General features: G+C 37.1%; 1 protein-coding gene across 3 annotated transcripts; it reads left to right on the top strand.

The window, feature by feature from the left end:
- The first annotated feature begins 761 nt into the window (after positions 1 to 761).
- On the top strand, positions 762 to 13,054 carry LOC108987114 (putative potassium transporter 12). 3 transcript variants are annotated; one of them, XM_018959971.1, is made up of 9 exons: positions 762 to 1,283; positions 2,503 to 2,731; positions 2,820 to 3,068; positions 5,295 to 5,345; positions 5,694 to 5,954; positions 10,657 to 10,709; positions 10,812 to 10,926; positions 11,059 to 11,313; positions 11,714 to 13,054. In XM_018959971.1, exons 1-9 carry the CDS (start codon positions 1,032 to 1,034, stop codon positions 12,781 to 12,783), a joined length of 2,535 nt encoding a protein of 844 aa, XP_018815516.1. In that variant the 5' UTR covers positions 762 to 1,031; the 3' UTR covers positions 12,784 to 13,054. The 3 variants fall into 3 exon arrangements, with proteins under 3 accessions (XP_018815516.1, XP_018815517.1, XP_018815518.1); XM_018959972.1 differs by lacking the exon at positions 5,295 to 5,345; XM_018959973.1 differs by lacking the exon at positions 11,059 to 11,313.
- The last annotated feature ends 303 nt before the right edge of the window (positions 13,055 to 13,357 follow it).

The raw sequence follows: 13,357 nt of genomic DNA, 5'->3' as shown, positions 1-13,357 counted from the left end.
AAATAAAATCACTATAATATTTATCACTATTAAATATAAATAAAAAATAAAATCACTATAATATATAAATAAAAGATAAAATCACTATTATATATAAATAAAAAACAAAATCACTATTATATATAAATTAAAAATAAAATCATTATAATATATAAATAAAAAATAACATTACTATAATATTTATCACTATTATATATATATAAATAAAATCATTATAATATTTATTACTATTATATATAAATTAAAAATAAAATCATTATTATATTTATCATTATTATATATAAAAATAAAATAAAATCACTACAATATTTATTAATATTAAAAAATCACTATAATAAAATCATTATAATATTTATTATTAAAAATAAAATCACTATAATATTTATGGAACTTGCACCTTTTTCACTTATCTATCTATAAGTCAATAACTCTAACATATTTCACACATTTGGGAATCATAACTTATCTCAACTCATCTCAACTCATCATTACAACTTTTTCAAATCTCAACACAAAATATAATAAACAATTCAACTTTTTCAAATCCTAAAATAATAATAATAATAATAAATAATATTCTAACAATATTTTATTATCTCAACTCAACTCAACTCAACTCACTTCAACATCCAAACGCAACCTTAAACAACTCAAAATACTCTCAATAAGATTTACAAACTTATTCCAATATCTACTCATAACAATTCACAGACATTCTCAATATTTCTCAAATATTCTCCGCATTGTCAAGTATTGTCAAGTATTCTCAATACAATCTCGACGGGTATTCTCGTTTATCTTTCTGTCCGTCTTTCTGTCCGGCTAGTCAACAATCGCGCCGGGAAACAATTTTAGTTACGCAACTGATGTAATAACCAATCAGAGATTGCAGCAGACAGTAGAATTTTATTCACTGTTTCCTAGTAATGAGGAGTGAGGACTGCTAGCAACGGAAGAGGAAGCGCTCGAAGCCAAGAGTGGTTCATTTTTGAGCGAAAGCTGAAGTTTTTAGGGGTGGGTTTTGTAGAAACATGGACGAACATGATGGAATTGAGGAGATTAGTGTGAGACTGGTGGGTAGTAGTGCTAGTGGCAGTGACTCCAGGTGGGTTGATGGTACTGAGCTGGATGCGGAGTTACCTTCGTATCCTGTGCTTGATGAAATTGAGGGCAGACAAGGGTATGGATCTTTGAGGAGGAGGCTGGTGAAGAGGCCCAAGCGGGTTGATTCTTTTGATGGGGAAGCCATGGAGATCGCTGGCGTTCATGGCCACAATTCCAAAGTAATATACAATTTCTACTTTCATGCGATTCTTAATTTCAAATTCATCAGTATGGTCTTAGAATTTATGAAAAAGGGCCGAAGTTTTCTATACAATGTCTAGGTAAGCGTTCTAAAATTTAGTGTGGTGTTTTTTTCTCCTTTTTTTTTTTTTTTTAATCTTTTTTTTTTCTTTTTTATTTTTATTTTTATTTTATTTTTTTCTGCTATCGCATTCATGTCCTCTTCTATTGATATATATTGCCACGATCGATATGAAATACTACTCATAGTACATTCCACTTTGGATGAAGAATTTGTGGGGTCGTTCCACAAAACCTCCTAACCCTCTTATTTAAGAAAATACAAGTATTTATGATCCGAACAGAAGTAGCAAAGTGAAACTGCAGAGATCCGTTGAAATCATAGCGTTAACATGTACTCCACATCCCTAACGTAGGCCAACAAAATGCCATGCTGCTACCAGTGAAGCTGCTCAAAATTGCCGTAGCTTCTTTCTGGCCTAAAAAATTAATGTATAGGGATCAGCTAGTAGGAATTCAGAGACCCTTCTGAAAGTAAACCACCTCTGTTTGAATGATGTGGATGACCTTCTCCTTTGACTCCCTTGACCAAACTTCTGGGAGTATTGGCTTTTCGTGTACTAATCCTTTTTTGTTCTCTTGGGTCCTCAAACATGACAGTGCTTTTTGTTTTCCTTCACTTTGTAATTATTCTTCCATTAGAAGTTTCAACTTCATAATTAGTTGAGTTACCTTCTGATGATTCTGATAATTCTCTACTTTGTTAGGCAACTATGACACTGAATGTTGGTTTTTCTGTTATACCGTTTTATCGTTGAGTGTATTGACAAAGAGTCCTTGCTTGGAGACTTGAGAGTTATATAAACATAAGAGAAGGGCTTTAATTTTAGGCTTGAGCAGTCAAGGGAAACAATAGTAAAACCTTTAGTAGATGGCTGCGCTTGTGACAAGGGCAACTTTTGAATATTAGTTCCTGGTGGTATGCTGGCAAACCTGGGTTTAGAAAAAAAATCATCCCACGCATGGAGAGGACATTTATAAAATCACAGACATGCATTTTCCACATAGACACAAATACAACTGATTGCATATGTGCGCAGCCAGAAATAATTTTAATTGATCGTGTAATGAAAGAATTTACATGTCAATGTAGTGGACTATTCCTTTCACACTGAAGTCTGTTCTTTAATGAATCAGGATCAAAACTTTTGGCAAACTATTACATTAGCATTTCAAACACTTGGTGTGGTATACGGTGACTTGGGGACAAGCCCTTTATATGTCTTTGCTGATGTGTTCAGCAAGGTGCCCATCAAGTCAGAAGTTGACATCTTGGGGGCTTTATCACTCGTGATGTACACAATTACTCTTCTTCCTTTAGCAAAATATATTTTTGTAGTGCTTAAAGCCAACGATAATGGAGAAGGTAAGAATTCTCTACTTTGAGTTCTCCTTTCACTTGATGCAGTCTGGTAGAGTGTATAATTATTGAGACATGATGATTCCAATTGTAGGAGGGACATTTGCTCTATACTCACTGATTTGCAGGTATGCAAATGTTAATACGCTGCCTAATCGACAGGCAGCTGATGAACATATATCAAATTTTCGCCTCAAACTACCCACTCCAGAGTTTGAAAGGGCTCTACACATAAAAGAGAGTTTGGAAAGCAGATCATCCCTGAAAACCGTTCTGTTGCTGTTGGTTCTGATGGGAACTTCCATGATTATAGGAGATGGTATTCTTACCCCAGCAATGTCAGGTACATTTTTGCAAATATATCCTGTAACTGAATTGTTTGGGGGCATTAATACTCCTAAAAGCAATGCAACTCTTCATCCTAATCCTTATCATCCCCAATCATAAGGATGATGTGTCACATTTCGAAGTAATTTCGTCTATCAATCAATTAAATGACACCCATGTGACATGTGCAACATCACCAAGTGTGACTGGAGATGACAAAGGTTATGATGAAGAAGAGCATTACTTATACTCCTACTATTGTAGACATGCCATGGTTGGAAATAGGCTACCAGATGTTTTTTTTTTTTTTTTTGATAAGTAAGAAATAATTTTATTAGAAGCAAATGAAATAGGTGAAGCCTGTGTACACTAGAAGAAATAGGCTACCTGATGTAAGATGTATCCAATGAATAAGTGTTCTATATTGTAATTTTGAGGGATTGGTTCTTGTTTATATGGTTAAAAAGAAATTTTATTAAATCAAGTAATAGGCATAGCCCAAGTACACAGGGAGAATACAAGACTTAAACAAAATCTAGTTAAATCTTTGACTGATTCTTGTTTATATGCTGTTTTTGCCTATTATGGAATCATGTATACACTAATCCCATATGCAAAAAAAAATAAAAATAAAAATAAAAAAAATAAAAAGAAAAAATAAATGCCAAGTTAAGAACTTGTTTCAATTTTACAAAATTTACCACCACCAGTTTCAACTTATGGACTAATTTTTGTGGTTTCCCAATAGTACAATATGTTTTGTTGGGTAAGAAATGTGAAACTGGTAAATAAATAAAATAAATGAAGAGGGTATCTCCATTGGGAATGAAATTCTGCTATTTGTCCTCATTCTCACAGCATTTGCAGAGATAATTTTATTTTTTTTGCTGGATATGGATCTGTTGGGACTGATGTGGCTCTACACAGCTTCTGACACAGCAAGGCAGAAGCTGTCTTAACTTCTGGTTGTGCTTGTGTGTGGTTGTGTTTTCTGATTTATGCTTTAGAATTCTCCAGGGAACATATATTTTGCCCACCTTCCCAGCTTATCTGCATAGGATGTATTTGCATGCGGACAAAGTCATTTTTGCATGCAGACAGTAGTATTTATCCTTGTTATATACTTCATTGGCTTGCAAATATGAAGATAAGCAGATGCTCACATTGTATGAGTTTGGTTACATATATCATCGATCACTGTTAAACTTCTTGCCCAAAGTTATCTTCAATTTGGTTTTGTTTCATTGGTGAAGAATGTCTACTCCTTTGTAAGGGTAAAAAAGCTTGCCTCAAAGGGTTGCAGAATTATCCTTTTAGCCTAACATCTTTGGTGCTGTAGGAATGAAGGCTTCTTGAGTTGATTGAGTTAACTAATATCAGTATATCCAGCATCATATAAATTTGAAACTGGAATATCCTTACTAGCACCTTGAGATAGTGAACCCTGTTGTTGTTACATGAGGTATATAGCTCTGATTAGCAGCCAGCGATTACATGGGCCCATATTTTCTTTTTTTCTCTTCATCTTTATAGGCCAGAAACCATATGAATTCCTTATAGGGGACCAAAGGTTTCTTAACTTGTCTGAGCTGATTATCCGCATTTTCTTTACACCATTATATTTCTATAGAAAAGATTCTCACCTTCGATAATTTAAGGAAGAGGAATATAATTGTGTTGGATTTGTGCTGCACATGTAGGACTGAGGAGTCGAATGATAATCTTTTATTGCACCGTGCTTGTGAGGTGGCTAGTGTTTAATGGAATTCAATCTTTGGGTTGTTTGAGTTAACTTCGGTTATGCCTCACTTTGTGGTAGATCTATTGCAGTTTATGATATTCTTAGGGGTTCCTATTCCAATTCTTATATTGACTAGTCTTTTTTAGTGTAAGTTCATATGTGAATTGGACTTCCCCTGAGTCATTACAGGATTGTGGAAGATGGTCCCGTCTTGTTTGTTGCGGTGTATTTGGAGATAAAGGAAAGACCGGTTTTTCTTTTCTACTTTCCAAGACTGTTTTGCTTTTTCTTGTCTTTCTGGTTAGGTGTATCTCATGTATACATCGTGTACTTGGGAAACACCTCTTTTGATAAATAATAACACTTAAACTTACTTATCAAAAAGAATGAAATATCCTTATGCTACACACCTGGAATTGCAATGATATACACCATCACTTTTGATACAGTACATTTGCTGTCTGGTTTTGTGCTAAAGTGGAGTTATTTTTCTTGTTTCAGTGACTTCTGCTGTAAGTGGTCTGAATGGTGAAATTCAAGGATTTGGTACAAGTGGGTATCTTTCTTTTTGTTTTTATTTTAGGATAATCAATTTCTTATGAGAGACATGAGAGCTGACTATAATTGGTCAATACGGATGCTGTTCTGAGATTTCTAGTTTCTATTTTTCCTTTTATCGATAATAAAGGAAATTTTGAATGCAACATTTTGTATGTAGAGATTTATCTTTGGAAATTTTTCCTTGAGCAGCTTGACATCAAGATTGATGTGTTTGAAATTTCATTTCCGTGTAGTTAATGTGTTTTCTTTTTTAATAGCTGTTCTATAAAGATGTGTGTGACATCCAATATTATCATTTTTTCACATGATAGCCTATAATCTGATTGGTTTCATTTGCAGGTGCTGTAGTTATTGTTTCAATTGTGATCCTTGTGGCGTTGTTCAGCATACAGCGATTTGGGACTGGTAAAGTTGGTTTCATGTTTTCTCCTGCACTTGCTTTGTGGTTCTTCTCTTTGGGATCCATAGGACTTTACAATCTAGTGAAGCATGATATTACTGTTCTAAGGGCATTCAACCCGGCTTATATCTATTTCTTCTTCAAGAGGAACAGCAAAGATGCATGGTCAGCTCTTGGTGGTTGTGTTCTATGCATTACAGGTATGTCTCACACAAAATATCTGCAGGTAGACTGGCAACTTTTTATAGATAGCTGTGCTAACATATTAGTGTTATGACCCTACTCGTTGCTTAGAGATAAGAACCATTGGTAGATATCTGTGCCAAAATCTGCAGGTAGATAATAGATAGAGCTAGTCAAATCCTAAGAGATAAGACCCTACTACTGTTTCTGACATATCCTAAAACTCATCAGATTCTACTTTCTTTTACATATCTGCGTTTCAACTGAAGTACTTAAAAAAGTGATATTTTGAAATGGAAAACCTAAAGACATTTCATTCCATAAAATCTCAGGGTTTGTTAACATTAGGGTTGACTAAGAAGAGAGAGAAAGAAGTTGGGGGAGAATGGTGGATGGAGAGAATCATTCACTCCACCCCAAACAATTTAATAATATATATTGGAAAGAGTAATACAATAGATTAGCACACCTTTACGTGGTATACATTACAAGAAGAATACCATGACTTATAGCACTTTCCTGCAAGCTGAAGACCATGGGTGGTATAATCCTAACTTGGGAAGATGCCTGCGTGTTGATGTTTGGACTTTACAAATAGTATGATATCTCACTTATCAGAAAAACAAATAGTGTAATGATATCTAACTAAATATTCTATCACATATGCTTATTCCTTTATAAAAGACAGTTGAATGCTATAAGGGCAGCTTAGTTATCACAAAATATCTGAGATAGGTGTGGGCCATTGTCTTGAACTCAGCTTTTACATTAACCTATTACCACTGCCTGTTTCGTTTTCTTCCATATAACCAAACAACCTTCTGAAAAAAATACGAGATCCCGTACTTGATGGGCTATCTAATGTAAAACCTACCCAATCAGTACTGGTAATGCCTTCCACTTAAAGTGCCCAAACTTATACAATAGTCTATGTGACCAAGGGCATCCTTAAGATAGTGAGAGAACAAGATATTTCCCAGGAGCTTCTAAGAAACTGCTTCCTACACTAAGGGTATGTTTGGTATGCAAAATGAGCATTCTCATACCTATATAAATGGAAATGCTCATTCCTATATATATATATATATATATATTTTGTTTGGTGACAATCCATGATATTTTTCTAGGATTTAATCACAATTTACTAACATATTCAAGCTCTAATTTGTTTTTCAAATAGGCATAGCCCAAGTACACAAATAGTATACAAGAGAATGCACCTAATTAGGATCTAGGGATAGATACATAGAAATCATGCAAATTGGGACCATTAAAATCTATAGCTATGGTCCACATAAATAAAGTCTTAAAGAAGAAACTTTTAAGCTCTTCCAAAAAGCACTCTCGATCCTCGAAGTTTGAATCACTTCTTTCCCTCCAAACGCACTACAATAAACAAATGGGTACCATATTCCTCACATCTGCAATCTGGGGGTTACCCTTAAGACCTCTCCCACGCTAGAAGATCAACCACCTTACCAGGCATAATCCATGCTAATCAACTCTCCTGAAAAAATCATTCCACAAGGCCTGGCAAACTCACAATGGAGTACGTGTTCCACTGTTTTTGCACATACAACACCAATCAATTATGATAATCCAACATTTCCTTAGATTGTCCGTTGTTGGAATCTTCCTTGAGGAAGCAATCCAGACAAAAAAGGCAACCTAAAGGGGTGCCTTACTTCTCTAGATACTCTTCCGAGGGAAGTGATTGCTATCCTGAGTAGTGAGCGTCTCATAGAATAAGCGTATGTAGAGTTTTCCTTTGCTAGAAGGAACGATAGGCATCCAAACCATCTTGTCTACCTCATCACTACCAACATCAAAATAGTACAGCATATTGAAGAATTCTGTGAAAACACCAACCTCCCAATCACAAGCCTCCCTAATAAAGCGAGCATTCCACTTTGTGAGACAAAAGAAATTTCCCTTTATTCGGCCACTGAGGCCTCCTCCTCTTATGCAATTCTGAAAACTGTAGGATAAGCATCCTAAAGGGCCCTATCACTCACCCAAATATCATGCCAAAAACTAATCCCGGAGCCATCCCCCACCACCAATCTGGTATGGCTATAGCAAGACCCAATCTCTCCAATTATTTTTGCTTAGCTTATAAAAAAAAAATTATTTTTGCTTAATCCCACTCCTTATTCCCCGCAAACTTCATAGAACACCGTTCCGCCTAGCACCCCAATACTATGATCTATCACAACCTTCCATAAGGCTTCGCTCTCATAATTATAGTGCCACAATTGTTTCCCTATGAGTGCCTTGTTGAATGCCCTCAAATTGCGAATCCTCAACCCGTCACCAATAACCAGAGAGCACACCTTGTCCCAACCCACAAGATGAAACTTACACTCCTCGCCCCGCCCAATACACAAAAAATTGCATTGAAGGTTCTCAATCGGGGCTGCAACACCAGCAGGAAGAGGAAATAAGGATAGGGAATATGTGGGTAGGTTAGAAAGTGTGCTCTTTAATACTGCAATCTTACCCCTTTTTGACAGATATATCCTCTTCCACCCATCCAGCCTAGCTCAATCTTCTCCAACATCTCGTCCCAAATAGTTTTGGCCTTGAAAGATGCTCCAAGAGGAAGACAAGGCACTTCATAGGCAATGAAGATACCTTACAGTCCAATGTACGAGCCAGACCCCTTATGTTGCCAACATTTCCGATCGCGACCAGCCCTGATTTAGGAAGATTTACTTTCAATCCGGAAACAGCTTCAAAGCAAAGAAGAATAGCCCTTAAGGATTGAATGTGACCTTGGTCTGCTTCGCAGAATAACAACATATCCTCTACAAACAGATGATGAGAAATTTTTGTATTGCCTTGGTTAGTATCCCCACTGAAAAAACCTGAGAAAAAGCCACCCACAACTGAAGCTGACAACATTCTACTAAGAGTTTCCATGACAATGACAAGTAGTAGAAGGGGTAGTGGTTGCCTCGTCTCAACCCCAGGGAGACGTTGAAGAAACCTACAGGATCACCTTTCACCAATACCAAGAATTGCAAGGTTGATACACAATACATGATCCACGACCTCCATCTCTCCCCAAAACCACTTCGCCCAAGCAAGTAATGTAAGAAGTCCTAGTTAACATAATCATAGGCCTTCTCCATGTCTAATTTACACATAATAACTGGTACTCCTGATTTAATTCTGCTATCCAATCATTCATTAGAAATTAGGATCGAATCTAGTGTATGTCTGCCTCTAACAAATGCATTTTGTCGCTTAGAAATTATTCTTTCCATAACCGTGCTCATCCTATTAGCAAGGACTTTTGAGATGATCTTATACACCCTGTTCAGAAGCCTAATAGGGTGACAATCCTTCACATTTGGCGCACCTAGTTTCTTGGGGCTGAGTGTAGTGAATGTAGCATTAAGGCTCTTCCAAACTTTCCCAAAGAGAAAAGCTCCTGGAAGACCCTCATTATATCCTCCTTAACCACCTCCCAACAAGGCTGAAAGAACGCCATAGTAAAATCATCTAGACCTAGTGCTTTGTCTCTAGTCATCCTTCTAACCACTTGATTATCTAGACCGAGCTCCAAATTTTTTTCTGAAACAACCACCCTTTTTATTTTCTCACCTTAAAGTTTAAAAAATTCAACATCCAAGGTGGTCGCACCACCCTCGGAATTTTGTTCCAGCGATGGTCCAACCACCTCCAGCCACCATTGGGATCAGATAATCATCAAGGGTGGTCTTTGCCACCCCCAATGACATTGGGAGTGGTTGGACCACCCCCAGAATTGTGTGAGGGAATTAGCGTTGGAATAGCTATAACTCCGTTTTCAAGAGAAATATTCCTCATTTTAAGGATATGCTTACCGTAAACGTATCCTAGCTATATATGATATTATTTTTTTTATAAGTAGCTATATATGATATTATCTAACAGGGTGATGAGTTAATTAAGATTTGTAACTAGTTGTTGATGTTGACATAAATTTTTCTTCATTAAGAGTTTGTCGTTTGGTTGCTTAAGATCATCTATAGGCCCAGCATTGAAAAAAAGAGTTTTACTAATAGGTCAAGGTGCATGCTTTGGCTAAGATAAACTAATGCACTTCATAGACCTAGCATATATATGTAACACCCCCTTCCCCTTAATAAGAACTGCTTTGAACTGGGCCCGAGTTGATGTATAGTTTTCCAAATCGAATTGAGTTAAACAGAATAGTGTCAGATCAAGTCAGGTTGAGTTGAATCAAATCAAACCGAGTTACCAAGTTGAATTGAGTTGTCTCAATCTAACTTAGTAACTTGCCTTTGAATAAATAAAGTTACTTATTGAAAAGAACTCTCACTTGCATAAGAGAGTACAAAGATAGCTAATCAACCATTCTTGTTAAGCTTTGAAGTTCCTTCTGGGTAGAAAGTGAGTTTGGCCAAATCAGAGTTGGTTCTTGTGGGTGATGTTTCTAATGTGGATGGTATGGCTAGCATACTGGGATGCAAGGTACCCTCTTTGCTCATGAAGTACCTTGGCCTATGGGTGCCTCTTTCAAGGCCAAGTCTATTTTGGATGGGATGATTGAGAAGATTGAATGTCAATTGGCTGGTTGGAAGAGGATATATTTATCTATGGGTGGCAAGTTAACTTTTTTTAAGAGTACTCTTTTTAATTTTCCTTTGAACTTTCTGTCCCAGCTTACCTTTTCCACTAGTTTGGCCAATTAATTTGTTGTTGCTACAGGTGCAGAAGCAATGTTTGCTGATTTAGGTCATTTCTCTGTACGTGCCATACAGGTTTATTTCTGCACTACATCAAATCATTTTTTCCTTGGAGAATAAATTCATGTATTTGCTTTACTAGAGGCTCCTTATAAATAATCCATACTATTTATCCAGATCGCCTTTACTTGTGTGGTATTTCCCTGTCTTCTCCTTGCTTACATTGGCCAAGCTGCTTATCTGATGAAATACCCAGATTCTGCAGAAAGAATATTCTATGACTCTGTGCCAGGTGACACCTTTTATTGATGTGGCTGCTTACATATGTCGAACAGACCCAATATTTCATGTTATACTCAGGAGAAATGTGTTTAGATTATGCACTCATATTGACACTTCCTGTTCCTGGATCTTGTGAAAGCAGATGCTTTATTCTGGCCAGTTTTCGTGATAGCAACCCTTGCTGCCATGATTGCCAGCCAAGCAATGATATCTGCTACCTTTTCATGTGTGAAGCAGTCTATGGCTCTTGGATGCTTCCCGAGGCTGAAGATAATTCACACCTCGAGACGGAAAATGGGTCGAATTTACATCCCCGTAATGAATTGGTTTTTAATGATCATGTGTATAGCTGTAGTTGCCATCTTTCAGAGCACTACAGATATTGCCAATGCATATGGTTAAGTATCTTCCTCCTGTTCTTCTTCTTGGAAGTGTCTTTTAGGAAAATACTATCTTAATGTTTATTGGTTGGTTATCTTGTAAAAATAAGCCGTGTATTGTGTTGAAAATTCTGGAGGTCATTAAGTATTGAAGCAATCACAGCATATGCTTATCTTTTCACTCTACCCATGATGCTTCATCAACAAATGTAATTCCTTCTATTTTTCCTCAAACTGAGTCCTGGCATTTTTTTACCATTTTGCTGATGGCGGCAAATAATTACTTCAACCCCAAAGTTTTTTATGTAAGGGCCATGAATGTTCATTTTTATTAACTCAATGAGAATTGAATTTACACGTACCAACACTAATGGTTTAGTGTTAATTTCTGCTAATGAATTCAGTTTGTTCTTGCAGGCATAGCTGAAGTTGGTGTCATGATTGTCAGCACCACCTTGGTGACACTTGTAATGCTTCTAATCTGGCAGACCAACCTGTTGTTGGTTTTGTGCTTCCCACTTGTTTTTGGATCAGTAGAGCTCATCTACTTGTCGGCTGCGCTATCTAAAATAAAAGAGGGTGGTTGGCTTCCCCTTGCTTTTGCTACTTGCTTCCTCTCTGTGATGTACACCTGGAACTACGGCAGTGTATTGAAGTACCAGAGTGAAGTCAAGGGGAAGATATCGACTGACTTCATGCTTGAACTTGGCTCAACCCTCGGGACAGTACGAGTCCCAGGAATTGGATTGCTATACAACGAGCTTGTCCAAGGCATTCCCTCCATCTTTGGGCAGTTCTTACTGGGCCTTCCAGCTATCCACTCTACAATGGTGTTTGTTTGCATTAAGTATGTCCCAGTTCCAGTGGTTCCTCAAGAGGAAAGGTTTCTGTTTCGAAGAGTTTGCCCAAAAGACTACCATATGTTCCGCTGTGTTGCTCGATATGGTTACAAAGATGTCCAGAAGGAAGATCATCATGCATTTGAGCAACTTTTGGTTGAGAGCCTTGTGAAGTTCTTGAGAAGAGAGGCTCAAGATCTTGCATTGGAGATGAATTTGAACGAGTTGGAGTTTGATAGTGTTTCAGTGAGGTCGAGGGATTCTGGAGCCCAAGGTGGGGATGGGAATGATGATCTTAGGATTCCATTGATGCGCGATCGAATACTGGAAGAAGCAGGTACTGTTACCTCGGAAGAAGCAGGTACTGTTACCTCAGAAGAAGCTGTCTCCGCATTCCCATCCAGTGACGTGGATGAAGACCCAAGTCTAGAGTATGAGCTTTCAGCTCTTCGAGAGGCAATGGATTCTGGATTTACTTATATGCTTGCACATGGTGAAGTAAGGGCAAAGAAAAACTCACTTTTCCTTAAGAAACTGGTAATAAATTACTTCTATGCATTTTTGAGGAGGAATTGCAGAGCAGGAGCTGCAAACATGAGAGTGCCTCACCTGAATGTCATTCGCGTTGGAATGACATACATGGTATAATCTGTTTATGGCGTTTTAGGATCTGTTTCTTTCATTGAGTTTGGATGCCCATTGCTAAATCAATGCTAGGACCTTGAGAAGTCATTTAAAGATAGACTAGGAATGATCGATCTTACCATGACTTTTGACTGTGTTGCAGCTCTTAGGGTCTTTGATAGTTTCTTTTTCCTCGATGCACTTTCTCTCGTCTCCTGTTATTCCTCTAATGATATTACACATTGTAGAATACGTTACCTGTGGTTTTTGGGGATGATGGTGAGCTTTTGCTGAACATGGGCTTGGAGTCTTGGACACATTTAAACAAAACCCTTGATGATATTGTCCTTTACCTTTTATTTACTGAACTCACCCTCTTCCATTTCCAAAATTTTTTGGTTTTTTATACATGTTCTAACTTCCGTTTGTGTAGCAAGCTTCTCCAGTATGGATGGCACAATTCATGCTTGGGGTTATTCAGCCAAAAAAAAAAAAAAACATTATCCTGCAGTGTTTAGAGCTCTCCCTAGGACTAACTTTTTCTTTCAAAGTTGAGTTAATTATTCAAAAAATTAAAACATTTGTGGTGTGGTGCAGG

Source organism: Juglans regia, chromosome 16, assembly GCF_001411555.2.
Source record: "Juglans regia cultivar Chandler chromosome 16, Walnut 2.0, whole genome shotgun sequence".
NCBI lineage: Eukaryota > Viridiplantae > Streptophyta > Magnoliopsida > Fagales > Juglandaceae > Juglans > Juglans regia.
Note: the sequence above shows the minus strand (reverse complement) of the source record. Positions and strands in the feature narration are given on the sequence as shown.

Coding starts and splice junctions, on each gene's coding strand:
- LOC108987114 (XM_018959971.1), top strand. CDS start 1,032: ATGGACGAACATGATGGAATTGAGGAGATTAGTGTGAGACTGGTGGGT. Junction 3,069..5,294: donor TCTTACCCCAGCAATGTCAG/GTACATTTTTGC, acceptor TTCTTGTTTCAG/TGACTTCTGCTGTAAGTGGT. Junction 10,710..10,811: donor TCTCTGTACGTGCCATACAG/GTTTATTTCTGC, acceptor CTATTTATCCAG/ATCGCCTTTACTTGTGTGGT.